The sequence below is a fragment of the Ovis aries genome, chromosome 5 (assembly GCF_016772045.2).
Source record: "Ovis aries strain OAR_USU_Benz2616 breed Rambouillet chromosome 5, ARS-UI_Ramb_v3.0, whole genome shotgun sequence".
NCBI lineage: Eukaryota > Metazoa > Chordata > Mammalia > Artiodactyla > Bovidae > Ovis > Ovis aries.
Genome location: NC_056058.1, coordinates 12,716,620 through 12,744,025, shown reverse-complemented (window position 1 = coordinate 12,744,025; position 27,406 = coordinate 12,716,620). Strand labels below are relative to the sequence as shown.

The following is a 27,406-nucleotide window of genomic DNA, read 5'->3' as shown; positions in this document are numbered from 1 at the left end:
ACTGAACTGAACTGGGAGTGGTGGGGCCTGTGGCTGGGCGTGGGTCCAGCTGCCATCTGACAGCTGTTTCCTCTGTGCGTGTGTGTGTCGCCTTGTTTGCCACGGTGTCTGACAGTTATTATGCATGAGTGTCTGCTCCGTGTCTGTGTGTGAGTTTTCATGCGTGAGATAGTGTGACATTTCCTGTGTGTGTTCAGACACAGTGTCTGACACTTCTCCCAGCTGGGAGTGCCTGCTGGGCAGGTTTCATGTGTTTTTGTTGCCAGGCGTGGGTCCAGCAGTGCCCCCAGGTGCCCTAATGGCCCCCCGCTCCCTACCCACCACCCACCTAGGGATCCATTCGTGCTGGCCAAGCTGAAGCCTGAGGCTGGCCTCTACCTTATCCAGTGGAGCACCAGCCACCTCCACCGCCTCATCCTCACAGTGGCCCAGCGCGACCAGGTGGGCGTGGGGCGGGGGGTCCTGGGCCGGGGCTGGGCGCGCTCCCTGCCTGGACCCCTGCTCACCGCCGCCACCCCTGCTGCCGCCAGCTGCAGGCTCCCGGCACCAAGGGCTTGCGCCTGCGGAAGTTCCCCATCGAGCTCCGGGCCGGGACAGTCATGCTGGAGGGCTGGGGCCGGTCTTTCCCCAGCGTGCGGGACCTGCGGGCCGCCCTACAGGACTGCTCGCTGCGGGCCGGCGACGACTGCTTTCCCCTGCGTCGCTGCTGCCTGCCCCGGCCGGGAGGTACACAGATGGGGGCGCCTAGAGGGAATTGGGGTGGGGGGAGGCCTCTCCCATCCGTGACAGCCCTCAGGGACTACTCCCACCCTCAGAGATCTCCAACCTCATTGTCACACGGGGGCCTCAGGCCAGCACCAGACAGCTCAACCTCAGTCATCTCAGCTTCTACCGAGTCCGCCAGGAAGACATCACCCAGGTGCGTGGCAGGGGTGGGGGTGGGAGGGGGGTTGGGGGGGCTGGAAGGGGGGATGAGACTGGGATAGGGGATGGGGGGTAGGATGGGGAGAGGGGGAAGGAACCCTGCAGGTATGGGGCACCAGAGAGGCAGCCTTACGCCGTTGTCATGGAGAGCTTCCCCTCCACGTTTCCCCAGCTGTCCCACTTGGGCCAGGGCACAAGGACCAACGTGTATGAGGGCCTCTTGCGAGTAGGGGGCGGAGGCCCCGAGGAGGACAAGGCAAATGGCGAGGAACCCCCCACGCCCGCTGGGGACTGTGGGCAAGAGCTGCGTGTGGTGCTCAAGATCCTAGACCCCAGTCACCACGACATCGCCCTGGTGAGTGAGCGCAGCCCAGGGGCAGGGGGTGAGATCGAGGGGTCTGCGGCCCCCTAACCCACTCCGTTCCCTCAGGCCTTCTACGAGACAGCCAGCCTCATGAGCCAGGTCTCCCACGTGCACCTGGCCTTCGTGCACGGCGTCTTCGTGCACGGCTCCGAGAGTGAGTGTCCCTGTCCCCTGCCCCTGACACACAGACCCTCAACATCCCTGCCCCGTTGACAGCCTGGCCCCACTTAGACTCTTGACCTTCATCCTCATCCCTGACTGTCCACTGACCTCTTGACTACACTGCAAGCCCTGACCGCACCCCAGTCTGTGCCTGTTCGACTCTCACCTACACCCTGAACCCTATCTACACTTTAACCCTTACCTGCACCGTGATCCCTGGCTACTCCCCAACCCTCCACCTCCACTCTGACTCTAGACTGCATCCCAAACTCCCTTTACCACCAGACACCTCTACAGCCCCACCCTTGTGTACCTTCTGACCCCTTCTATGCCGTGGCACCATGCAAACCCCAGCCTTACTGGCCCCCCTGTCTTCCCAGAGCTCAGCCCCTATTCCTCCACCCTGCCTCCTCTGCATGTTCTTCATTGTATAGGGCGGCCACAGGCAGCCCCCAGACCCAAAGCTCCATCTCCTGCTTTCTCCCCAGCACTGGCCCGCATGCTGACCCGGCACCTCTCCCAGTGCCCAGGCACCCCAGCCCTGGGGGATGCAAGTGTCACTCAGGCTCCAACCTCCAGCTCCTCTCCCTCCAATCATCTACGCCTCCCCCCAGGCCCCTCCTGACCTCCATCACTTACTCTCAGCCTCCTCTCTGCCGCAGCCCTACCCTGGACCCCAGTGCCACCTTGCACCTTGGCCTCACCCTGCCCCCACCTCAGCCAGCACTCCAGCCCACGTTTCTCTTCTCCCTGAAGTCACTCCACGTCTCCCCTGGCGCCCTGCCCCAGGGGAGCCTCAGCCCCTGGGTCCTGCCCCTGGCGCTCTGGAGGGTGTGCGGGTGTGCAGCATCTAAAGTGACTGGGCCTTTGCAGACATCATGGTGACCGAGTATGTGGAGCACGGGCCCCTGGACGTATGGCTGCGGCGGGAGAGGGGCCGCGTGCCCCTGGCCTGGAAGTTGGCAGTGGCCCAGCAGCTGGCCAGCGCCCTCAGCTACCTGGTGCGTGGCCTGCCGGCCGGGCCTGGGTGGGTGGTGAGGGCCAGGGCAGCCCCTGCATTCAGGGGAGCATGCTTGCTAAGTCACTTCAGTCGTGTCTGACTCTTTGCAACCCTGTGTGGACTGTAGCCTGCCAGGCTCCTCCATCCATGAGATTTTCTAGGCAAGAGTACTGGAGTGGGTTGCCATGACCTCCTCCAGGGGATCTTCCTGACCCAGGGATCGAACCCACATCCCTGATGTCTCTTGTATTGAAAGGTGGGTTCTTTACCACTAGTGCCACCTGGGAAGCCCCCGCATTGGGTATGGAGGCCTCAACACATCCCTCTACCCACTAGATCTTTCCATGAACCTCCTCTGCTCACACACCCCTGTGGCTCCCATGTCCCCCTGACTCCCCAGCTTGATATCCAAGACCCTAAGGGAGTTGTTTCTGTTTGTTCTTTCTTGCCATTCATCCTCAGCCCCCTTTGGTCCAGTCACCCATTTCCAGAACACCCTCTGTGTGCCAGGCTCTGTCCTAGGCCCTGGGGACCCAGGAGAGAAGAAAATAGGCAGACGTCTCTGTTCTTGGGGGAAGCTGGCATTTTACTTGGGAGAGATAAACAAGAAACATTCGGCTGGTCAAAAAGTCTGTTCTGGCTTTTCCATAGCATCTTACAGAAAAAACTGAATGGACTTTTTGCCCAGCCCAGTAATAATTAAGTATATGACATGATGTGTCAGAAAGTAGCAAGAAATGTGGGGAAAAAAGCAGAGGTGGAGATGAGGATTTGCTGCAGTTTGGGCAAGAGGTGAAGCCTTAGAATAGTTGGGTCGGGGAAGGTCTCACTAAGGGCACCTGGAGGTGATGTGGGGCAGGGGTGGGGGGAATGAGGACATCTAGGGGCAGTGCGTTCCAGGTGGGGGGAGCAGACAATGCAAAGGCCCTGGGGCAGCAGTGTGCCTGACATGGGCTGAGGACCACAGTGAGGTCCTCTGGCCTTTTGTCCTGAGAGCCTTGGCCTCCAGTGCTGGGAAAACAAGAAGGACTCACTGGGGACCCTGGACTGCCTCGTCACTGTGACAGCGTACTGCCATATCCATAATAACCACAATCGTCTTTTTCACAGGGGCCATGTGGGATGGGTAGGGGTAGGATCTACAGACCCCAGTGACCACACCCCCTTTTTCCACCCCACTCCAGGAAGACAAAAGCCTGGTTCATGGCAACGTGTGTGGCCGGAACGTCCTGCTGGCACGGCTGGGGCTGGCGGAGGGCACCAGCCCCTTCATCAAGCTGAGCGACCCCGGCGTGGGCCTGAGTGCCCTCTCCAGGGAGGGTGAGGACCCAAGAGGTGCTGGACATGGGACGGGCTGCCCCGCTCCTTTACCTTGCTGACCTCTGACCCTGGCCCCCAGAGCGGGTGGAGCGGATCCCCTGGACAGCCCCCGAGTGCCTATCTGGTGGAGCCAACAGCCTGAGCACCGCAGCCGACAAGTGGGGCTTTGGTGCCACCCTCCTGGAGATCTGCTTTGACGGCGAGGCCCCCCTGCAGGGCCGCAGTCCCTCTGAGGTATGGCCGGAGCACCCCTGGGCCCTTCCCACAAAGAGGGCTGGCACCCCCCAAGGAATCCAGAGGGCACGTTTCAGGGTTCAGAGCTGCGTCCCCTCTGGCTGTGCAGCCTCATCTTGCTGGGGCTCCATCAGTTTCATCTGTCAGCTGCAGTGAACTGCAGTCCCGACCTCATAAGGTTGTGCATATTCAGTCACTTCAGTCGTGTGTGACTCTGTGCAACCCTACAGATTGTAGCGCACCAGGCTCTTCTCTCCATGGGATTTTCCAGGGGAAAATGCCCTCTTCCAGGGGAATCTTCCCAATCCAGGGGTCGAACCCATGTCTCTTACATCTCCTGAATTGGCAGGCTGGGTCTTTGCCACTAGCGCCACCTGGGAAGCCGCATAAGGTCATGGTCACAGCAGATAGTCACATACTTTATTTATTTTTATAAAGTGATAGTTTTTAATGTTTTATTTATTATTATTGTTTTCTAATTTTGGGTGCTCTGGGTCTTCGCTGCGATGTGCCAGCTCTCTGGTTTGGCACTTGAGCTCTAGAGTACACAGGCTGAGTAGCTGCAGCACACAGACTTCCCTGGTTGCGGCGCGAGGGCTTAGTTGCCCAGTGGCGTGTGGCATCTTTAGTTCCCCACCCAGGGGTTGAACCCGCACACCCTGCACTGAAAGGCGGATTCTTAACCCCTGGACCACCAGGGACGTCCCAGGTCACATGCTTTACTTTTAGGCAGTGTCCAGGCCATCAAACAGGCTGTCGAGAGGAGAGGTTCCCAGAGGATGCCCCTGACCCAGCTGAGGATTGGGACAAGACTTCCCAGAGGAACTTTTAATTCAAGTGCAGAAGTACCACAATGTCCCAGGCTGGGAAGGGCAGCCTAGGTGGCGGACACAGCTTGTGCAAAGGCTGGGAGGCTTTAGTGCATTCAGGGAGCTGAAGACCGTAGGAACTTCCTGGGAGTTGGTGGGTGGGGCCAGCAGGACCTGGCCAATTAGAGGCTCTCAGTCCCAGGTGGAGGATACTGTTTGTAGACACCAAGGTGAGCAAGGCCTGGCTGCCTCCTTTCCATCCTCAGAGGCAGGTGGAAATCCAAGCAGAAAAGGCCAAGGTTGAGATGCTCCAGTACAGCAGTCAGCTGGACTTGGGTTCCAGTCCAGACTCTGCAGTGATGGCCAGCTCTGAATCCCTTTGTGGAGGCTCAGTGGCCTCATCTGTAAAATGGGGATGACAAAAACAAGGAGCCAGCTGGTCTACCCTGTCCCTCTGAGGACTTGACTCTGCCTCCTGCGGGACCAGGACTGAGGGCGTACACTGACTCCTAGTCTCCTCCCCACCAGAAAGAGCGCTTCTACCAGAAGCAGCACAAACTGCCCGAGCCCTCGTGCCCAGAGCTGGCCACACTCACCAGCCAGTGCTTGACCTATGAGCCAGCCCAGCGGCCATCCTTCCGCACCATCCTGCGTGACTTCACTCAGCTACAGCCCCAGAGTAAGCACCACGCCAGGGCGGGGACCCTGGAGGAGGGAGGGAGGGGCTGGGATCCCTGCTGACACAGGAATGGTGTCCCCAAGTCTTGGTACAGTGGCTTAGAGTGTGTGTGGGTTTCTAATTCACTTAAGCAGGGGGGGAGGGGATATCCAAGCTCTCCGTTTAAAGAAAAGATATTTTTTTTTTAATTGTTTGACTGTGGTGGGGTTTTGATGCTGTGTGTGTGGGCTTTCTCTAGTTGTGGTGAACAGGGGCTATTCTCCAGATGTGGTGCTTGGGCTTCTCATTGCGGTGGCTTCTCTTGTGGAACACTGATTCTAGGTGCATGGGCTTCAGGAGTTGCAGCGTGTGGGCTCAGTAGTTGTGGCACATGGGGCTTAACTGACCCGCAGCACATGAGATCTTCCTGGACCAGGGATCAAGCTAGTGTCCCTTACATTGCAAGGCAGATTCTTAACCTCTGGACCACCAGGAAAGCCCCTCCCCGTCTGGCCCCCACTCTCAGTGTTTTGCTTGGGGAGACAACTTCTTTGGATGAATTAGACCCTGGCAAATGTTTTGGTTGTTAATGAAAAGTTTGTGCCCTTAACCCAATCTCAAAACATCCCAGGTGTCGGTTTTGGTCCAGTCAACTATGCATTTTGGACAAATGGAATTTTTCAGCCCTTGCAAAAAAAGTTTCCTTGTCTGGAGGATCAGAGCTAGGGGGGTAGCGGTCATTGGCTCTCTGTGCCCGCAAGTATGGGCTGTTTGGGGGAGAGAGCGGTCGTCTGGACTCACCCACTGTGGCTCTTCCAGATCTCGCTGATGTCTTGTCTGTGAGCCCGGATTCACTGGCTTCAGATCCCACGGTTTTCCACAAGCGATACTTGAAAAAGATCCGGGATCTGGGCGAGGTGAGGGCGGAGCCTTGAGGGATGGGGGCGGGGCCTGGATGCCCAGGGTGGGGCCTGGAAGACCGGGGGCAGGGCCTAGGCTGTAAGAAAGCTTTGGCCTTAAAGACCCTCAGCATCAAGGGAGGCCCTGGGAAATTGAAAGGGAGGCCTCGGCTCTCAGGGGCCCCCATCAACAAGGAGCAGGCGGGGCCTAGGATTTTCCAAATAGACCTGCCTGGAAAGTGGGCTTGGGGGGCTGGGGTGGGGAAGACCCTCCTGCACACTCCGGCCAGGGTCACTTCGGAAAGGTCAGCCTGTATTGCTACGACCCCACCAACGACGGCACTGGTGAGATGGTAGCCGTGAAGGCTCTCAAGGCAGGCTGCGGTCCCCAGCTCCGGACGGGCTGGAGGCGAGAAATCGACATCCTACGCGCGCTCTACCACAAGCACATCGTCAAGTACAAGGGCTGCTGCGAGGACCAAGGTGGGCGGGGCCCACAAATGTAACGGGGCGGGGCTAGCGCTTGGGTGGGGCTTTGTGGGCAGGGCCAACATGACCTGGTCATGACCTCCGCCTCTCAGTCCCAGGCGGAGGATGCAGTTTGTGGACACCGAGGTGGGCGAGGCGGGGCTGCCTTCTTTCCATTCTGAGATACTTTTCTGAGATCAGGATGGGTGGGAGCCATGTCAGCTCCCTTGCCAGGGGACGAGTCGAGATTTGATGGTCCCCCCTGAGGACAGGTGCTAGTGTGGACGGGTCTTGGCTTTCCCTCCTCACCTTGGGATTAGGGGGTGGAGGGTGGACAGTGGTCCTAGCCTCCACCGCCCTTATGGGCTGCCCCTCTCTGGTGTCAGGCGAGAAGTCGGTACAGCTGGTCATGGAATACATGCCCCTGGGCAGCCTCCGAGACTACTTGCCCCGGCACAATGTCGGGCTGGTCCAGCTGCTGCTCTTCTCCCTGCAGATCTGCGAGGTGGGCCGGCCCGCCCCTACTCCCAGAACCTGCCCCCTCTTTGACTTGGCCTGAGCTTCCGATCCCCTCTGCTGGCCTCGACGCGCAATCCCTGGGCGGGCTCTCCTCCATCCTTGTCCATCCAGCCGATCATCCATCATCGGGCCACACCCCCGCCGGCCCAGCTCCCCAACCCACGTAATTCCCACTGCTGACGTGGTCCCGCCCAGCGCCTGGCTCCTCCAAAGTCTCTCGCCCCCAGCCCGGGAGCGCCCCCTTGCGGCCCCTCCTCTGCCGGCCGGCTCTGCTCCCGCGCTCTCTGCTGTCTTGCCCGCTTCTCCGCCAGCCTGGTCACGCCTCCTCAGGCCGGGCCCTGCCCCCACTGATCCAGACTCGCCCCGCCCCCAGGGTATGGCCTACCTGCATACACAGCACTACGTGCATCGAGACCTGGCCGCGCGCAACGTGCTGCTGGACAACAACAGGCTGGTCAAGATCGGGGACTTCGGCCTCACCAAGGCCGTGCCCGAAGGCCACGAGTATTACTGCGTGCGTGAGGATGGGGACAGTCCTGTGTTCTGGTAAGCAGGTGGGACCCAGTGGAAGGGGTGGGTGGGCGGTGCCGCGGTCACCCGGAGTAGACAGAGTGGAGTAGGCGGATGCTGGGGCCTCAGACAACAAAGCTTGGGTTCAATGACCCTGCCCCTCCACTCTTAAGTGGGGGCCCTAACTGGGGCCATAGGGCTCCTAAGCCTCAGATAAGGACTCCAATCTGGCCTGGCCCATGGCTTGAGTGCCTTTTCTCCCCAGGTATGCCCCGGAGTGCCTGAAGGATTGTAAGTTCTACTATGCATCAGACGTCTGGTCCTTTGGGGTCCTCATGTATGAGCTGCTGACCTACTGTGACTCCAGCCAGAGCCCTCCCTCGGTGAGAGCCAGGCCTGCACACCAACCCCATGGATGTGCCTCACAGTCCTATTCTGTAAAGTTGGCCACTTACATTGCAGAGGGCTTTGACTGTGACAGAAACTCACTCAAATAGGAACAGTTAATTCTGTCATTTGCAAACCCCAGGGGGACAGTGAGAACATGGCTTGATCTAGATCCTCAGATGTCATTAGGAACCGAGTTTTCTCCATCTCTTAACTCTGCTGTTCTCTGTAGTAGCTTCTTTCCCCCCCCCCCCCTCCCTTGCCACACCATGCAGCAAGAGGGATCTTAGTTCCCTGACAGGGATTGAACCTGTGCCTCCTGCAGTGGGACCTGGAGTCTTAACCACTGTTAGCGTTTCTCACGGCTTTCCAAGAAGCTCAGCTGGTAAAAAGAATCTGCCTGCAATGCAGGAGACTCCAGTTCGATTCCTGGAAATAGGCTACCCACTCAAGTATTCATGGGCTTCCCTGGTGGCTCAGACGGTAAAGAATCTGCCTGCAATGCGGCAGACCTGGGTTTGATCCCTGGGTTGGGAAGATCCCCTGAAGGAGAGCTTGACAACCCACTCCAATATTCTTACCCGGAGGATTCCATGGACAGAGGAGTCTGGCAGGCTACAGCCTATGGGGTGGCAAAGAGTTGGAAACGACTGGGCAACTAAGCACAGCACAGCACATTTCTCAAGTGGACCTTCCTTTTAAGAAAAAAAAAAAAGCAAAGCAAGCCTGCCCTCTGCTTTGGCCGCGGTGGACCTAGCTGAGAGGAGGAGGATTTTTCTCTTTCCAGCATGATTCAGGACTCTCTGACTGGTCCAGCTTGGTTCACGTGCCCTCAGGGAAGCCAATCACTGTGTAGTTCTGGACCGAGAGGCGGAGCCTGCAGTGTGTGAGGGCTTTATGCCCAAAGCCAATCAGAGTGCGTATATTGGAGAAGAGGAAATAAGATTCTCGACAGGCAAAAACAACTAGCTGGGAGGCTTAGTAGTAACACCAAACCTCTAATCCAATCCAGACTTACACTGTGAATATTAGTTTATCTAGGGACTTCCTTGCTTCCAATGTAGGGCGTGCAGGTTCAATCCCTGGTGGGGGAACTAAGATCCCAGATGCCACATGGTGTGGCCAAAAAAGAAAAAAAAAAAAGTTTTATCCAACTTCACAATAACCCCAGGTGGTAGATTTTATCACCCATTTTACAGATGAGAGAACCAAGGCCCAGAGAGGTGAAGTCATAAGTCTAAAGTTATACAGCTGAGAAATGGTTGTGGTTCATTTGCCAAGACATGTCTGAATTCTTGCAACTCCATGAACTGAAGCACGCCAAGCTTCCCTGTCCCTTACCATCTCCTGAAGTTTGCCCAAGTTCATGTCCATTGAATCGGTGATACCATCCAACCATCTCATCCTCTTAGCCCCTGAGGGTCCCTTAGAATCCCTGCCATCCAGCTCCTGGCTCCTGACCTCCTATTGAGGCAGCTCTATCTCTTAAAAAACAGCTACTCTTGTTTCTTCTGTAGAAATTCATCGAGCTCATGGGCCTCACCCAAGGGCAGATGACTGTGCTGAGGCTCATGGAGCTGCTGGAACGAGGGGAGAGGCTGCCACAACCAGAGAGATGCCCCTCTGAGGTGAGATCCTCCCTTTCCCCTTCCCCACTATGGGACCAGGGAGAGAATGGAGTTCACAACCTGGCAAAGCCAGCCTCCTCGACTCCCTGTGCCCTACCGCTATCCCGAGCCCCCACCCCAGTGAACTGACTTTCCTAGACTTACTCTGTTTGGACTGCTATAACAAACTTTTTCCTTTCCCCAGATCTATTGCCTCATGAAGGACTGCTGGAAGGCAGAGGCCTCACTCCGCCCGACCTTCCAGAACCTCGTACCCGTCCTCAGATCATACCACGAGAAATACCAAGGCCTGGCCCCCTCGGTGTTCAGTGTCTGCTGAAGCCCACCAGCAGCTCTGTTTGAGGGGATTGGAGCAGACAGTACCCACTAAGTACTCCTGTTCCTTAACCTAAGTGGAGCTCAAGATGGGAGGCCAGCCTCACCAACTCCCTGTGCCTTACCGCTATCGGGAGACCCCACCCCAGTGAACGGACTTTCCTAGACTTTCTCCGTTTGGACTGCTATAACAAAATACTGCAGACAGAGTGGTTTATAAACAACAGAAATTTATTTCTCATGGTTCTGGAGGCTAGGAAGTCCAAGATCAAGGCACCAACATGGTTGAATTTTGGTAAAGGCCCTCTTCCTGGTTCATAGCCTATGCATTCTCACTGTGTCCTTGCAAGGTAGAAGGGGGAAAGACATCTTTCTGGAGCCTCTTTTATAAGGGCACTAATCACAGTCGTGAAGGCACCACCCTCATGACCTATGCACTTCCTAATACCATCACTTTGTGTGTGTGTGTGTGCACGTGTGCATGTGTATGCTCAGTCATGTCCAACTCTCTGCAGTCCTATAGACTGTAGCCCACCAGGCTTTTCTGTCAATGGACTATTCCAGGCAAGAGTACTGAATGGGTTGCCATTTCCTACGCCAGGGTATCTTCCTGACCCAGGAATCGAGCCTGCATCCCCTATGTCTCCTGCATTGGCAGTCGGATTCTTTACCACTGAGCCACCTGGGAAGCCCCATTTTTGGAATTTAGAATTTCCACATAGAATTTTAAAGGGACACAAACATTCAAATCATGGACCCTTCCAAAGTCATGACTTGACACAGACCCCTGAGGGGCCCAGGACAAGCAAGGAGCTGACCAGGCCCTTGAATTTGATTCTTTTTCGGCCATGCCACTCAAAGCATGTGGGACTTCAGTTCCCCACCCAGGGATCAAACCCATGCCTCCTGCAGTGGAAGTGTGGAGTCTCAGCCACTGGACCACCATGGCAGTCCCGAAGCTGATCTTTCTGCCCTCCCCAGCTCCTGCCCTTTGAGCCCACTATCTCCCCTAACAGGGTATAAACTGGTATTTCCTCTGCTAGAGCCGTGGTCCCTGGGCCCTTTTTCAGCAAGGATCTGCTCCCCTGAGGAATGCAGCTAGGGCCAGACACTCACAGCAGAAGAAGCGAGATTCAAATCTTCAGCCTTTGCTCACCTCTAAATAACCAGCCAGCAATTAGACCAGTGCCTAGAACACAGAAGGCCCTCAAGATATATGTTAAATATATCAACGAAGGACTGGGGGACCGCATGCCATGTAGATAAGATTGCTAGTTCACCCTTTTCTCACTGTGTGACCTCAGGCACATGGCTTCCCATTTTTGAGCCTGAGCTCTCAACTATAAACTTGGGATGTTCCTGCTTGCTGCCTCGTTGTTCAGTTACTATTGTTCAGTTCGACTCTTTGCAACCCCATGGACTGCAGCATGCCAGGCTTCCCTGTCTTTTACCATATTCCAGAGGTTGTTCAAACATGTCCATTGAGTCGGTGATGCCATCCAACCATGTCATCCTCTGTCACCTCCTTCTCCTCCTGCCTTCAGTCTTTCCCAGCATCAGGGTCTTTTCCAGTGAGTCAGTTCTTCGCATCAGGTGGCCAAAGTATTGGAGCTTCAACATCAGTTCTTCCAATGAATATTCAGGGTTGAGTTCCTTTAAGGAGCATGATGTCCATGTGAGAGCTGGACCATAAAGAAAGCTGAGTGCCAAAGAATTGAAGCTTTTAAAGTGTGCTAGAGAAGACTCTTGAGAGTCCCTTGGACAGTATGGAGATCATGCTGCCTTGTAGGACTGTAAAGAGCTAGTAAGGTCATCAAATGCTTAGCAGAGAGATATGCAAACAAGTGCTTAATAAACATTTGATATTATTATTAATCTGGTGTTTGCCAACCTGTTCCTACTTAATGGGTGTTCTTGAGTTGGGTCAGTTACATTGTGAAATGAAAGTCAGTCATGTCTGAGTCTTTTCGACCCTGTGGACTATATAGTCATATAGTCCATGGAATTCTCCAGGCCAGAATACTGGAGTGAGTAGCCTTTCCCTTCTCTAGGGGACCTTCCCAACCCAGGGATTGAACCCAGGTCTCCCACATTGCAGGTGGATTCTTTACCAGCTGAGCTACCTGGGAAGCTACATTGTGGAAGACAGTTAAATTTCTTTCCCCAGGGATTTCTCAAGACCCTCTGCATTGCAGCTTTCCTGGCTGGACAACTTCACATGAATCTAGTGATATTTTCTTTATGTAACAGTTTTTTCTTTTTTTTTCTTTTTATGGCCATACGTGCAACTTGCAGGATCTTAGATCTCCGAGCAGGGATCAAACCCATGCCCACAGTGGTGAAAGCATGGAGTCCTAACCACTGGTCCGCCAGGGAAGTTTGTATAATGGCTTTTAAAATTAAATAATCAGGGAATTCCCTGGTGGTCCAATGGCTAATCCTCCACAATCCCAATGCAGGGGAGCCTAGGTTCAATTCCCTGGTCTGGAAACTAGATCCTACATACCACACTAAGAGTTCACAGGCAGCAAAGAGAGATCTCATGTGCTGCAATGAAGATCGAAGCTCCCATGAGCCAGCAACTAAGAACCGCTGCAGCCAAATAAATACTTTTAAAATAAATACTCAAAAAAGGTTGATTAGGTTAATTTTAAAATAATTAAATAAAATATTCAGTATAATTCTAAATCCTCTCCCCCTCTCTTTTTTGGATGGGTAATATTGACATAAGTACTGAAATGTTTCCCTCCTCTGTCCTTCGGCCACCATTGTCACCTCCCTGGGAGACAACTAATGTCATCTGGTTTCCTGTTCTGGCTTCCAGACACATTTTATCCAGACATAAGGCAATCTGTACACATGTTTTCCCATCATTCACAAAAAGAATAATATGCACTGCTATTCCCCCACCCCCAGCCCCCACATAACAGGTCTCAGAGGCAAGCTTTCTATTTTATGGTTGTGTTGTAACTCACCATTCAAAAGGCATCAGTGGGCTTTCCTGATGGCTCAGTGATACTGAATCTGCCTGCCAGTGCAGGAGACGCAGGTTCTATCCCTGGTCCGGGAAGATCCCACATGCTACGAAACAACTACTGAGCCTGTGTTTTAGAGCCTGGGGACTGAAACTACTGAGCCCATGCTCTGCAACAATGAGAAGCCCAGGCACCACAACAAAGAGCCGCCCCCCCGCTCACCACAACTGGAGAAAAGCCCTGCGCTGCAACGAAGACCCAGTGCAGCCAAAAATGAGCAAATCTTAAAAAAGAAAGCGCTTAAGAAAAAAAATATATCAGCGTTTGTTCCCTGCCGAGGCTCATGTAGTCATTCCTAATCCTTTGCTGCACACGTGCTGCCGTTACAGTGAGTGACTGTGTGCTCACAAGGCATCCCTCACGTTCAAGGGCACCTATAAGACAGGTTCCCAGCAGGAACAGCTGCACGATCTAACCCAGTAATTTAGAAAGTTATTGCCACCGGAAAATGTTTCGATGGTTGATAAGGCAGGTTTCTCTTCATTCTTTTTTCAACATTATTTTGGCTTTTTCTTGGGCAGCTTTTTTTTTTTTTTTTTTTGCATTCTTTTTTTAAAAAAATTACTTTCCCTTATGGTTTATCACAGGATGTTGGGTAGAGTTCCCTGTGTTATACAGTAGGACCTTGTTGTTTCTCTCTCTCTTTTTTCTTTTGTCCTACCCAGTTACGTGGAGATTTTCTTGCCCTTTTAGAAGTCTGACATCTGCCAGTGTTCTGTAGACTTGTTTTTTTTTTTTTTCCCCAGCCAGGCAGCAGGTGAGTTTTTAGTTCCCCCAGGGATTGAGGAGGGCATGGCAACCCACTCCAGTATTCTTGTCTGGAGAATCTGCATGGACAGAGGAGCCTGGTGGGCCACAGTCCATAGGGATTGCATAGAGTCAGACATGACTGAGCGACTAAGCACAGGGATTAAACCCATGTCTCCTGCTGTGGAACCACAGAGTCCTAACCACTGGACTGCCAGGGAATTCCTTGTAGATGTATTTTTTCCTTATTTATATTTAATTGAAAGATAATTGCTTTGCAATATTGTGTTGGTGTCTGCCATACATCAACGTGAATCAGCCATAAGTACGCATGTGTCTCCTCCCTGTTGAACCTCACTTGCCTCTCCCACTCCATGCCATCCTTCTAGGTCGTGTATTTTTGATGTATGTGTGGGAGAAGGTGAGCTCCTTGGTCAGATCTCAGGACCTTGTTGCTTATCCATTCTGTATTTAGTAGTTTGCATTGGGCAGCTACCTTTTTTAAACTTTCATTTTGGACAACTTAAAGCATATTCAAAACCAGGAAGAATAATATAATGAACCTACGTTTAACCAAGAAGGGCTTCCCAGGTGGCGCTAGTGGTAAAGAACCCACCTACCAGTGCAAGAGACCCAGGAGATGTGGGTTCACTCCTGGAGGGCTATGATCCATAGGGTCGCAAAGAGTTGGACAGGACTGAAGCGACTTAGCACACACGCACACTTAACCAACAGCCAGCACCAACAGCTTCTAATACTCATGGCCCAACTTTTTTTTTTTTTTTTGGCTATACTAGGTCTTAGTTACAGCACTCGGGAGCTTCGTTGCAGCATGTGAGATCTAGTTCCCTGACCCAGGATCAAACCTGGGCCCCCTGCGTTTGGAGCCCACAGTCTTGGCCACTGGACCACCAGGGAAGTTTCCCCATGGCCAGTCTTGTTTCAGCTTGACCCCTGCCACTGGATCATTTGGAAGCAAATCCCAGAAATCATGGTATTTCATCTGTTAAAACTGGTATATATCCTGAGAGATGTTACCACAAGCAATAACTACAATGTCATTATCACAATTGAGAAGTTTAAACAGTCATCCCTCAATATCATTATATAGTTTAGAGTGTTTAGATTTTCCCAATTGTCTCTTCAATATTTGATGAATGGTTGTTTATAGTTCATTCAAATAAAAATCCAAACAGAGGACTTCCCTGGTGGTTCAGTGACTAAGACTCTGTGCTCCCAATGCAGGGGGCCTCACGTTCTATCCTTGGTCAGGGAACTAGAGCCAACATGTCATGACTAAGTCTCAGCACAGCCAATACTGCTGCTGCTACTGCTGCTACTGTTAAGTCGCTTCAGTCGTGTCCGACTCTGTGTGACCCCATAGACGGCAGCCCACCAGGCTCCACCGTCCCTGGGATTCTCCAGGCAAGAACACTGGAGTGGGTTGCCATGTCCTTCTCCAATGCAGGAAAGTGAAACGTGAAAGTGAAGTCGCTCAGTCGTGTCCGACTCTTAGCGATCCCATGGACTGCAGCCTATCAGGCTCCTCTGTCCATGGGATTTTCCAGGCAAGAGTACTGGAGTGGGGTGCCATTGCCTTCTCCAGGCACAGCCAATAGGTAAGTAAAATCAATAAGTAAATGTTAATTAACAATCCAAACAAGGGTCATGCACAGCTTCTGGCTGGAGGCAAGTTCCTGTAAGTTTTGGGTTCTTCTTCTTCCTTTTCCCCCCTTGCAACATATTTGGTGAAGAAACTAAGCTATTTGAACTGTAGACTTCACCAGTCTGATAGTGTCCTTGTGATGTAGTTTAACACATTACTTTGTTCTCAGTTTGACCAACCAAGTGTCCTGTTCCGTGTCCAGTTTGGGGGCAAGTCTCTCCCACAGAGGGTAGTGAGTCCTCTCAGCAGGTGACACTCAGGGAATGCTTTCCCTCCTTTTGTGACACAAGCTGCCACCTGATCAATCAAGAGGCAGGCTTTCTTTTCCAACATTTTATCTGAACAATTACAAACAGAAAAGCTGGAAGAAGAGTATGGTGAATATTCCTGTGCTGTGCTTAGTCGCTCAGTTGTGTCCCATTCTTTGTGACCCCATGTGCTGTAGCCTGCCAGGCTCCTCTGCCCATGGGGATTCTCCTGGCAAGAATACTAGAGTAGGTTACCATGCCCTCCTCCAGGGCATCTTCCGAGGCCAGGGGTTGAACCCAGGTCTCCCACGTTGCAGGTGGAGTCTTTACCAGCTGAGCCACCAGGGAAGCCCATGTAGGTTCCACAATTACCACGGTGCTAAATTCCCTTTATCATGCTGTGTCTCTCCAACTAGCTATCCATTCCATCTGTCAGTCCATCTCATGTTTGGGACACAAACCAAAATAGGTGGATGTCACTTCATTTTGTTATGAATGTTATAATTTTAGCCATTTTAAAATGATTTAAGGGGCTTTCTTGATGGCTCAGTGGGTAAAGAATGCGCCTGCATTGCAGGAGACACAGGAGATGCGGGTTTGATACATGGGTTGGGAAGGTGCCCTGGAGAAGGCAATGGCAACCCACTCCAGTATTCTTGCCTGGAGAATCCCATGGACCGAGGACCCCGGTGGGCTACAGCCCATGGGGGCACAAAGAGTCAAACATGACTGAGCAACTGCTGCTGCTAAGTCGCTTCAGTCGTGTCTGACTCTTAGCGACCCCATGGACTGCAGCCTGCCAGGCTCCTCCATCCATGGGGTTTTCCAGGCAAGAGTGCTGGAGTGGGTTGCCATTGCCTTCTCTGACTAAGCAACTAGGCACACACAAATGGTTTAAGTATATAATTCTGTGGCCTTAAATACATTCATGATATTCTATAGTCATCATCCCAATCTGTTTACAGCACTTTTTCGTCTTCCCCCAAAAGAAACTGTCCTCATTAAATACTAGCTTCCCATTTCCTTCTCCCTCTAGCCCTCCTTCTAATTTCTCTATGAATTTGCCCATTCTAGGGACCTCGCATAAGTGGAATATTTCTTCTTTTGCATCTGGCTTATTTCACTTAACGTAATGTTTTGAGGTTCATCCATGTAGCATGTGTCAGAATTTCACTTGTTTTTGTGTGTGTTAGTCGCTCAGTTGTGTCTGACTCTGTGACGCTTGTTTTTAAAGCTGTATAATATTCCAGTTTATGGCTATGCTTCAATTTACTTACCCATTCTTCTGTCGATGGGCAGAATTTGGGTTTCTTCCACCTTTTGGTTAGTCTGAATCATGCTGCTATAAACATTGGTGGGCAAGCATCTGTTAGAATCCTCGTTTTCAATTCATTGTGGGTGTGGTGTCCAACTCTTGCAACCACATGGACTGTAGCCCTCTGGGCTCCTCTGTTCATGGGATTCTCCAGGCAAGATTACTGGAGTGGGTTGCCATTGCCTTCTCCAGGGGATCTTCCTGACCCAAGAATCGACCCCGAATATCCTGCATTGCAGGCAGATTCTTTACCGACTGAGCTGTAGGAGAAGCCCTTGCAATTCTTTGAAGGTCTATATATCCAAGAGTGGAAGTGCAAAATCACTCAATTCTATGCTTAACTTTTTGAGAAACCACCAAACTCTTTCCTACAGTGGTCGCACCATGTTATATTCCTGCCAACAGAATACAATGGCTCCGTTTCTCCACATCATCACCAACGCTTGCTACTTCCTGTTTTGTTTTGTGTTTTTGACGGTTGCCATCGTGATAAGTGGAAGTGCTATCTCACTGTGGTTTTGATTTGCATTTCCCTAGTGGCTCGTGATGTCGAGCATCTTTTTTCATGTCTATTGGCCATTTGTATAGCTTCTTTGGAGATCTACTTGAGTCCTTTGCCCATTTTTTATTTTTTAAAAAATATTTATTTGGCTGCACCGGATTTTAGCTGTGACATGCAGGGTCTTTTCATTGCAGCATGTGGGATCTAGTTCCCTGACCAGCGATAGAACCTGGGCCCCTGCATTGGGAGCGTGGAGTCTCAACTACTGGACCACCAGGGAAGTCCCCTTTGCCCATTTTTGAATTGAGTTTGTCATGGTTGAGTTGCAGGAATTCCTTACAATCTAGATATTAATCCCTTATCAGATATATGATTTGCAAATTCTTTTGATTTGGGTGTTAGTTTCTCTCTTGGCACCATGTAGGAAGTGGACTTTTGCAGAGGCGGGGCAAGGGAGGAGAGATTTAACTGGGGCAGGAACTCCAGGTGAGAAGGGGGCGTGGCCTCAAGGATGGGGCAAGTGGATGAACCCTGAGTGCTATCAAGGTCCTCAAGGAGGTCCCTCTCTGGAGCTCAGATCAGAGGCACGGGAGGCAGGTCACAGGCCTGAGAGAGGGAGCTGATGGAGTAGGAGTGCCCACCTCTCTCTCTCTCTTTCTCACTCACACACACACACACACACACACACACACACACACACACGTGTCCCTTCTCTTGGGATGAGGAGACCAGCTACCTGGAGGAAAAGGGCAAGAGGGATGAAGACAGGGATAAGAACTCAGTTGAAAGTATCCCCCTTGGCAGACGGTGGCTCAAGATTTAGCTGTCCCTGAAACGCTCCACCTCAGCACCGCATGCAAGCAATGGGAGAGCACCCGGAGATCTTCAAAGACTTGTTGTTCAGTCACTCAGTCGTGTCTGACTCTGTGACTCCTTGGACTGCAGCATGCCAGGCTCCTCTGTCCTTCCCTGTCTCCCAGAGTTGGCTCAAATTCATGTTCATTGAGTTGGTGATGCTATCTAACCACTTCATCCTCTGCCGCCCCCTTCTCCTGCCTTCAGTCTTGCCCAGCATCAAGGTCTTTTCCAATGAGTTGGCTCTTCACATTAGGTAGCCAAAGTATCGGAGCTTCAGCATCATTCCTTCCAATGAATATTCAGGGTTGATTTCCTTTAGATTGACTGGTTTGATCTCCTTGCAGTCCACGGGACTCTCAAGAGTCTTCTCCAACACCGCAGTTTGAAAGCATCAATTCTTCTGCACTCAGCCTCCTTTATGGTCCAATCCTCACATCTGTACATGACAACTGGAAACATAAGGAGCCTATAGAAGTCACTCTGGCAGCCAACAGAGAGCCCGGCACAAGTCCCCAGTAAATGTGGGCTCTGTTCACTGTCACAGTTTTACTCATCATAGGGGATCCTTCATTGTCACCCCCCCCCCAAATCGTTTATTTGCCTCCCAGGAACGTTGAGATCTCTTGTTAACTCTTTGAAGCCCTGCCCAGAAGTCTGCCCATTGTTCCCTCCTTGAAACGTCACCTCGAAATCCCACCCCTTTTCCTTCAAGGCCAGTGTGCAGATATCCCCATTAACTTCCTCTTTGGGAACAAAACAGCCTTTTTCACCTAAGTTCAACAGGAAGGGGAGATGTCTTTCACCCCTGCCCCCCTCCAGGCTTTCCAGTACTGAGAAAAAAGGAAGCTGCTTGCACTAGCGCTTCCTGTGGGTTGATCTGGGGACAAGGAGTGTAACCGAGGTTTGCCCTCTGAGACTCCTAGGAGACTCGCCAGCACGCTCCATTTTCCTGAGACCCTCACTGTGGACTCCCAGGGGGTGGCATAAAATATTCCCCTACCCTTCCCTCATCCTGGGCAAGGTGTGGCCCCTGGACTGCTGCATTCTTAGCTGCAGTGACGGTTCTTCCTTCCCCTGGAGGTCCTGCCTGTTCACCGGTGCACAGCTCTTCATTAAGGGAACTTCCGCCTCCAGGCTGAGCACCATGATGCCCTCAGGGCCACCGCCCAGGGTCTACTGGACTTCGCTCATCTTTCTGCTTCTTGCCTGCTGTCAGTTGCCCACAGGTGAGGCCCAGTGAGCTGGGGAGGGCTGGAGATGGGGGGTTGCTGGGGAGGGGAAGGAGAACAGTGCACCTCACACCCTGCTGCCCAGGGCTGCGGCAACACTTCTTTGACTCAGATCTGTCAGGGGGCTTCCCAGTATCCTTGGGGAAAAATGGTGGCTCCTTAACTCAGCCTTCAGGGCTCCCTGAGGCCAGGTTCCTGCCTTTCACTTGTTCCCTGCCCCCTTCACAGCATAGACACTTACCCACCCAAACACTCAAGTGAAAGTGAAAGTGAAGTCGCTCAGTTGTGTCCGACTCTTTGCAACCCTGTGGATTGTGGCCTACCAAGTTGCTCCAACCATGGGATTCTCCAGGCAAGAATACTGGAGTGGGTTGCCATTTCCTTCTCCAGGAGATCTTCCCAACCCAGGGATTGAACCCGGGTCTCCCGCACTGCAGGCAGACGCTTTACCATCTGAGCCACCACTCATGCCTGCACTTATTCGCTCCCTGCTCCATCCGGACTCATGACCTCTGCCTATGTTCTTCAGTCTGCCAGGATCCCTCTTGCCTTTCACTTGGCTAAATCCTCCTTGACCCTTTAAAAGAGACCGTAGTGGTTCCCTCCAGGAACCCTTTCCTGACTCACTTCCTCCTGGCCTCCTTCTCAACTCTCCTTGGTTCCTGATCCATCATCTGTCTTTCCCACTAAACTGAAACACCGCCGAAGGCAGAGACCTTCCTATCTTGGCTGGTGGGAGTGGGGGGGGGGGTGGCGTTGAAGGATGGAACCTGCAGCTGGGTGGGCTGGGGGGCACTGGAGCCCCCAGCAGAGACTCTGTTCATGCAGGTGCCCAGGGACAGACGTACCAGTTACGAGTGGAACCGAAGGACCCAGTGGTGCCTTTTGGAAAGCCCCTTGTGGTAAACTGCAGCTTAGATTGCCCCAGCCCTGGATTAATCTCCCTGGAGACAGCCCTCTCCAAGGAGCACCACAGCAGGGGCCTGGGCTGGGCAGCCTTCCGCCTCACCAACGTGACTGGTGACACAGAGCTTCTCTGCTCTGGCCTCTGCGATAAGTCCCAGGTGGTGGGTTTCTCTAAAATCACAGTGTATGGTGAGTAGGCGTGGCTGGAGGTGGGATGGCCTTGGGCAGTGGTGGGGGTAGATGACCAATGGTGCAGAGGAGCAAGGTGGGGCTGGGGCCCTGAATTTGCACAAATGGACCAGGACACTCAGTCAGAGCTCAGAACTGGGGGTGTGTGTGTGAGAGAGAGAGAGAGACAAAGTCAGAGATAGAGGGGTACATCTCAACTGCATGCCAAAGCAGCAGCTGTGAAACCAACTCCTTTGGTTCTCAATAAGCATTTTGTATGTGTGCATGCATGCTAAGTTGCCTCAGTCATGTCCAACTCTTTGTGATCCCATGGACTGTAGCCCGCCAGGCTCCTCTGTCCATGGGATTCTCCAGACAAGAGTACTGGAGTGGGTTGCTGTGCTCTCCTCCAGGGGAATCTTCCTGACCCAGGGATCCAACCTGCATTTCTTGAGTCTCTGGTATTGGCAGGTGGGTTCTTTACCACTAGTGCCACCTGGGAAGCCCAATAAGCATTTTAAAAATGATAGTTCAGGAATTCCTTGGTGGTCCAGTGGTTAGGACTCCAGGCTTTCACTGCCAAGGGCCTGGGTTCAATCTCTAGTCAAGGAACTAAAACCATGGAACACTCTCAGTATGGCCAAAAAAAAGGACATGTCTTTTACTCAATTTTTAAAATTTATTTTAATATAGTTATTTATTTATCTTGTTTGGCTGTTAGGTCTTAGTTGCAGCCCACGGGATCTTTCTTCGTGGTGCACAGACTCTAACTGTGGCACGTGGGCTTCAGCAGTTGTGACATGCGGGCTCTGGAGCGCATGTGGCTCTCGGGCTTCGTTGCTCTGTGGCATAGGGAATTTTAGTTCCCCAACCAGGGATTGACCTCGTGTCCCCTGAATTGCAAGGCAGATTCTTAACCACTGGACTACCAAGGAAGTCCCTACTTTTTCTTTTTTGTGTGTGTATTTACTTATTTATTTGGCTGCACTGGGTCTTAGTTGTGGCAGGCAGGAGGTAGGACCTAGTTCCCTGACCGGGGATTGAACCCCTGTGCATTGGGAGGATGGAGTCTTAGCCACTGGACCACCAGGGAAATCCCTTACTGCTTTTATTTTTATGACAGGTAATAAATTCATGTGGTTCCCAAATTTTAAAGTATTTAAAAAAAAGGGGGGGTCAGTGTCAAGTCTCCATTTACCTAGTGTGGGCTGTGAGTGGCTGTTGTTTTTAGTGTGGACGCATAGGTGCTCACCCAAAAGCCCTTATGAAAGCCTGGGCTGGGGAGGTACACTTATGAGCCTCATTTCACAGAGAGGAAACTGAGGCTCAGTCACTTGCCAGGGTCCGTGAGCAGAGATGCCTGGAGTCCAGGTCTCAAATCCCTGCTCTTCACAGCTGAAGTCTTCCTCTCTGGACCTGATATCCCCCTGTTACCAGTTTCTTATGAATCCTTCCAGTTTCTCTGCATTTAAAAGAAGACAGGGAGTTCCTTTGCTGTCCAGTGGTTAGGACTCAGCACTTTCACTGCTGAAGGTCCAAGGTTCAGTCCCTGGTCGGGGAACTAAGATCCCACAAGCCACTTGGTGCAGCCAAAAATAAACAAACAAAAGAACCCAATAGACTAGGAAATAGCTGAGTACATCACTCAGGGTGCCTATGGTTTTGTGAGGCCTCAGAAAAGTGTAGTGTATATCTGTAGCTGTGTGTATGCTCTTCCTGTGTGTGCACCAGTGTCTGTATTCATGGTTGTGTACCTATATGCCTGTGAGCATGTGGATCTGAGTGTCCTTATCTTTGTGTGAGTGTACTTGTATGTCTACAAATGTGTTTGTATGCTGTGTGTGCCTGCGTGTGTCTCTGGACTTGTACCTTTTAAAAATAACCTTAATTAATTAATTTATTTATTTTTGGCTGGGCTGGGTCTGCATTGCTTCAAAAGCTTTTCTCTCGTTGTGGTGAGCAGGCCTATTCTCTGGTTGGAGTGCTCGGGCTTCTCATGGCTTCTCTTGTTGCAGAGCCCAGGCTCTAGGGTGCACAGGCTTCCGTAGTTGTAGCTTGCAGGCTCTGGAGCACAGACTCAGTAGTTGCAGTGCACAGGTTTAGCTGCTCCTTGGCATGTGGGATCTTCCCGGATCAGGGATCGAACCCATGTCTCCTGTATTGGCAGGTGGATTCTTTACCACAGAGCCACCAGGGAAGCCCCTGGATTTGTATCTCTGTGTGTGTCTGCATATGTGTGTCGGTATCTGTGCCCGCGTGTATATCTATGTGAGTACGTCTGTTTCTGAGCATGTGTGGATGTCTGGGCCAGTATGTGTCTATATGTATATTTGTGTGTATTTCTGCACATTTGCCTATGTGTGTATCTGGGTATCCCCGTCTGTGTGACTGTGAGATAGATGCCTCTGTCCAGTGCTGTGCAGGAGCCTATTTGTCCTGGCTCACAAGAGCCCAGTGGGCTCATCTCTTCCCAACTCTGTGTAACATTGAGTGGCTTTGCCAAATCACTTCAGTCGTGTCCGACTCTGTGTGACCCCATAGACGGCAGCCCACCAGGCCCCCCCATCCCTGGTATTCTCCAGGCAAGAACACTGGAGTGGGTTGCCATTTCCTTCTCCAGTGCATGAAAGTGAAAAGTGAAAGTGAAGTCGCTCAGTCGTGTCCGACTCCCGGCAACCCCATGGACTGCAGCCCACCAGGCTCCCCCATCCATGGGATTCTCCAGGCAAGAGTACTGGAGTGGGGTGCCATTAAATCAGCCAAGAGTGGGAGTATTTACACCACAGAAATTGGCAAATACGCCACGTGGGGGCTCCCTCATCCACCATAGAAAGCCCAGGCATAATCATCATTGGCTACCATATCACTAGCCCTCGAGTGGAGGTTAAAATGCGGGCCTCCTTGTTAAATACTCTAAAATTGTACATTTGTTGTTGTTCAGTTGCTAAGTCGTTGCTGACTCCTTGCGACTCTGTGAACTGTAGCCCACCAGGCTCCTCTCTCAAGGCAAGAATACTCCTGGGGATTCTGGAGAATACTGGGGATTCTCCAGGCAAGAATACTGGAGTGGGTTGCCATTTCCTTCTCCAGGGGATCTTTCTGGGCCAGGAATCAAACCCAAATCTCTTGCATTGGCAGGCAGGTTCTTTACCACTGAGCCACCAGAGAAGCCCTGTAAATGGTTAGATGTTAAAATTTTTCCATGGTAGTCAGTCCACAGGCCTGTGACAGCTTCAGAGCCAGGCTTGAGAGCTGCTCCCCCAGGGGAGGCCCAGGGTTTGGAATGTGTGCCTTTGAGGGCCACTGCAGCTGCAGCTGGGATTGGACCCAGCCTGGATCTGTTGAGTACCCCCAGGACTGTACAGAGCCCCCTCAAGAGGCTGCCCTAGGCTTTGAGCACCTGGGACAGACTGGGGAGGACTGGACCAAGCTCTGGGAAAGGCCAAGATCGGAGTCCAGGCCAGAGGCTGAAGGAGGGGTCAGGGGACTTCCTAGATCTGATGTCATGGAGGTAGGTGGGCACACAGGTCTGGAGTTTGGGAAACCCACTATCTAAGCCTGGCTCTGCCCCTTCCTGGCTGCACATCCTTGGGCAGATCACCTCACCTCGCTGGGCCTGTTTCTCTGTCCATAAAAGGGAAGAGTAATAGAGGAGATTTCACTTGGTTGGTGTGTGAATGAAGGTAGATGACATCTGGAAAGAGGAAGGAAAACTCAAGATAAACAGGAAGTTTTATGATTACTATTAACATCATAAATGGCCATAAACTTTAGTCCTCTTCCTTGCCGTTTTTTTTCCCCCTTAACTGTGAACAGAAAAACTGATTCATTTCAATGCTTGCCAAGGTGTCCAACAAAACAGGAAATAATAATCATGATGTTAATGATAATGGGAAACACACATACTAGCACACTTGTAAGTCCAGCAGGTTTATTAACTTGAAGTTCACAGTCCTGCACTGGGCCACCCTGGGCTCCCCTCCACGGTGGGGGTTGCCAGGCTGGCTGGTAAGTTCTACTCTCCCCTTCACACGCCTCCATTCAGGGTTCCCAGAGCGTGTGGAGCTGGCACCCCTGCCCCTCTGGCAGCCGGTAGGTAAACACCTCAACCTGAGCTGTCTGGTGTTTGGCGGGGCCCCCCGGGACCACCTCTCCGTGGTGCTTCTGCGCCGGGAGGAGGAGCTGGGCCGGCAGCCCGTGGGAAAGGAGGAGCCTGCCAAGGTCACGTTCATGGTGCAGCCGAGAAGAGAGGACCATGGCACCAATTTCTCCTGCCGCTCCGAACTGGACCTGCGGTCCCAAGGACTGGAACTCTTCCAGAACACCTCGGCCCCCACGAAGCTTCGAACCTTTGGTGAGGGGAAGAACTGCAGATGGTGGGTGATGAGTGGAGCCAGAGTAAGCGTTCCCTGGCCACGGGAATTCCTGAGAATGGGGTGGCCTGGCCCTCAGGGCTTTAAGGAACACATGCCTTGGCCATTGGGCAGGGTAGCCTCAGATGGGAGGCTCACAGCCTTGGAATTTCTGAAGGCTGTGTGTGTCCTGGAAAGGGGGTGACACAGGCCGCAAGGTATCCTGGGAAAGAAGGACCCTGGTTTAGGGGGATGAATGTCATGGGGAAAAGGGATCTCCACAGCTGTGAGACCTCCTCCTGCTCACTTCTTATCCTTCTTTCAAGCCATGCCCAAGACCGCCCCGCGCCTCGTTTTCCCCCAGTTCTGGGAGATGGAAACCTCCTGGCCTGTTAACTGCAGCCTGGATGGGCTGTTCCCAGCGTCGGAGGCTCATATTCAGCTGGCGCTGGGGAACCAGATGCTGAATGCCACAGTAGTGAGCCACGCGGACACGCTCACGGCCACAGCCACAGCGAAAACCGAACAGGAGGGCACCCAAGAGATTGTCTGCAACGTAACCTTGGGGGTCGAGAAGCGAGAGACCCGGGAGAACTTGTTTGCCTACAGTAAGAGGGGGCGGAGCCAAAACTGCTCAGGAGGCGAGGGGTGGGGCTGACCCGGAACGTGACTGCATGTAGTAAGAGGAAAAGTGGAAGTGTCCGACTCTTTGTGACATGGACTGTATAGTCCTTGGAATTCTCCAGGCCAGAATACTGCAGTGGGTAGCCTATCCCTTCTCCAGCGGATCTTCCCGACCCAGGAATCGAACCAGGGTCTCCTGCATTGCTGGCGGATTCTTTACCAACTGAGCTAACAGGGAAGTCCGATAGTAAAAGTAGTAGTAATAGGGGGTGGAGACAAAATAGCTCAGAAAATGAGGGGCGGGGCTGACCCAAGAGAACAAGACGGCCTCTAGTCAAAGGGGGCGTGGCACACAAGCAAAGACTAAACCTGAGACAGGAGGGGCCTGAGTAACCCGAGAGGAGCCTGAGTGCCTAAAACTGGGTGGGGTGAGGGCTGCAGAGTAGACGAAGGGGTAGTCTGGATACCCCGAGGGGAAGGACGCAGGTCGGGGCAGGGCTTTACCCAAGGGAGGTGTCTGGTCAGCAAACTCCTGGGCAATGCCCCGCCTTTAGGCTTCCAGGGACCCAGCCTGACCCTGAGTGAGTCTAACACCACCGAGGGGACCCCAGTGACTGTGACTTGCGCGGCCGGACCCCGAGTCCAGGTCACGCTGGATGGAGTTCCAGCCGCGGTACCAGGACAGCCTGCCCAGCTTCAGCTAAAGGCCACCGAGAAGGACGACAGGCGCACCTTCTTCTGCAATGCCACCCTCAAGGTGCATGGGGTGACGTTGCACCGTAATAGGAGCGTCCAGTTGCGTGTCCTGTGTGAGTAGGTCACGCTGACCTTTAATCCCTTGCTTCCTTGATTTGAGACTTGTCTCTCCCTTGCCCCATTGTGTCTCGGGTGTGTCTGATAATTTGGTGATCCCACAGACGGCCCCACGATTGACAGAGCTAAATGTCCCCAACGCTTGATGTGGAAAGAAAAGACTATGCATATCCTGCAGTGCCAGGCCCGGGGCAACCCGAACCCCCAGCTACAGTGTCTGCGGGAAGGCTCCAAGTTTAAGGTGCCCGTCGGGATTCCATTCCTCGTCTTGTTAAACTATAGTGGTACCTACAGCTGCCAGGCGGCCAGTTCACGGGGCATGGACAAAATGTTAGTGATGATGGACGTTCAAGGTGAGCCTCGGCAAGGCGTATTTATCCTAGACGGGCAAGTTTAGGAGGGGCTGAGACGAGCGTATTTATTCTTCGCTTTTCCGCACAGGTCGGAACCCGGTCACTATCAACATCGCCCTGGGAGTGTTAGCGATCTTGGGCCTGGTGACTCTCGCTACAGCCTCAGTGTACGTCTTTTGGGTGCAGAGGCAACGTGATATTTACCACCTAAAGCCAAGAAGCAGCCGGTGGCGCCTCAGGTCTATATAGCCCGTGACTGTGGTAGAGGAGTTATCCTGAGCTCAGTGATACTGAGCAAAGACGACAGGGGCTTGGCTGTATCTATCTTCGAATCTGAATAAAGGCTTTAAAATCCTTACTCTGTGGCTTGATTCCGTCTCGCAGCTTCGCGAG

At 52.6% G+C, this 27,406-nt stretch overlaps 2 protein-coding genes across 10 annotated transcripts in view; both read left to right on the top strand.

Moving 5' to 3' along the window:
- Positions 1-12,072, top strand: part of TYK2 (tyrosine kinase 2) — a 29,408-nt gene extending 17,336 nt beyond the window's left edge. For all 9 annotated transcript variants that reach the window (XM_027969630.2, XM_027969629.2, XM_027969628.2 and 6 more), the window contains 16 exons: positions 333-441; positions 531-726; positions 816-919; positions 1,097-1,279; positions 1,355-1,442; positions 2,324-2,451; positions 3,635-3,770; positions 3,850-4,004; positions 5,342-5,492; positions 6,291-6,388; positions 6,661-6,853; positions 7,225-7,343; positions 7,731-7,903; positions 8,133-8,250; positions 9,772-9,882; positions 10,067-12,072. In XM_027969630.2, the coding sequence (XP_027825431.1) occupies positions 333-441; positions 531-726; positions 816-919; positions 1,097-1,279; positions 1,355-1,442; positions 2,324-2,451; positions 3,635-3,770; positions 3,850-4,004; positions 5,342-5,492; positions 6,291-6,388; positions 6,661-6,853; positions 7,225-7,343; positions 7,731-7,903; positions 8,133-8,250; positions 9,772-9,882; positions 10,067-10,201 (2,197 nt within the window). In that variant the 3' untranslated portion in view covers positions 10,202-12,072. The remainder of the gene's footprint in view (positions 1-332; positions 442-530; positions 727-815; positions 920-1,096; positions 1,280-1,354; positions 1,443-2,323; positions 2,452-3,634; positions 3,771-3,849; positions 4,005-5,341; positions 5,493-6,290; positions 6,389-6,660; positions 6,854-7,224; positions 7,344-7,730; positions 7,904-8,132; positions 8,251-9,771; positions 9,883-10,066) is intronic.
- A 7,363-nt stretch (positions 12,073-19,435) lies between these two features.
- ICAM3 (intercellular adhesion molecule 3) lies at positions 19,436-27,371 on the top strand. The gene is made up of 7 exons (XM_027969622.2): positions 19,436-19,794; positions 20,626-20,892; positions 24,917-25,225; positions 25,550-25,831; positions 26,402-26,656; positions 26,765-27,013; positions 27,102-27,371. The coding sequence occupies exons 1-7, from the start codon at positions 19,713-19,715 to the stop codon at positions 27,260-27,262; spliced, it is 1,605 nt and encodes a 534-aa protein (XP_027825423.1). The 5' UTR covers positions 19,436-19,712; the 3' UTR covers positions 27,263-27,371.
- The last annotated feature ends 35 nt before the right edge of the window (positions 27,372-27,406 follow it).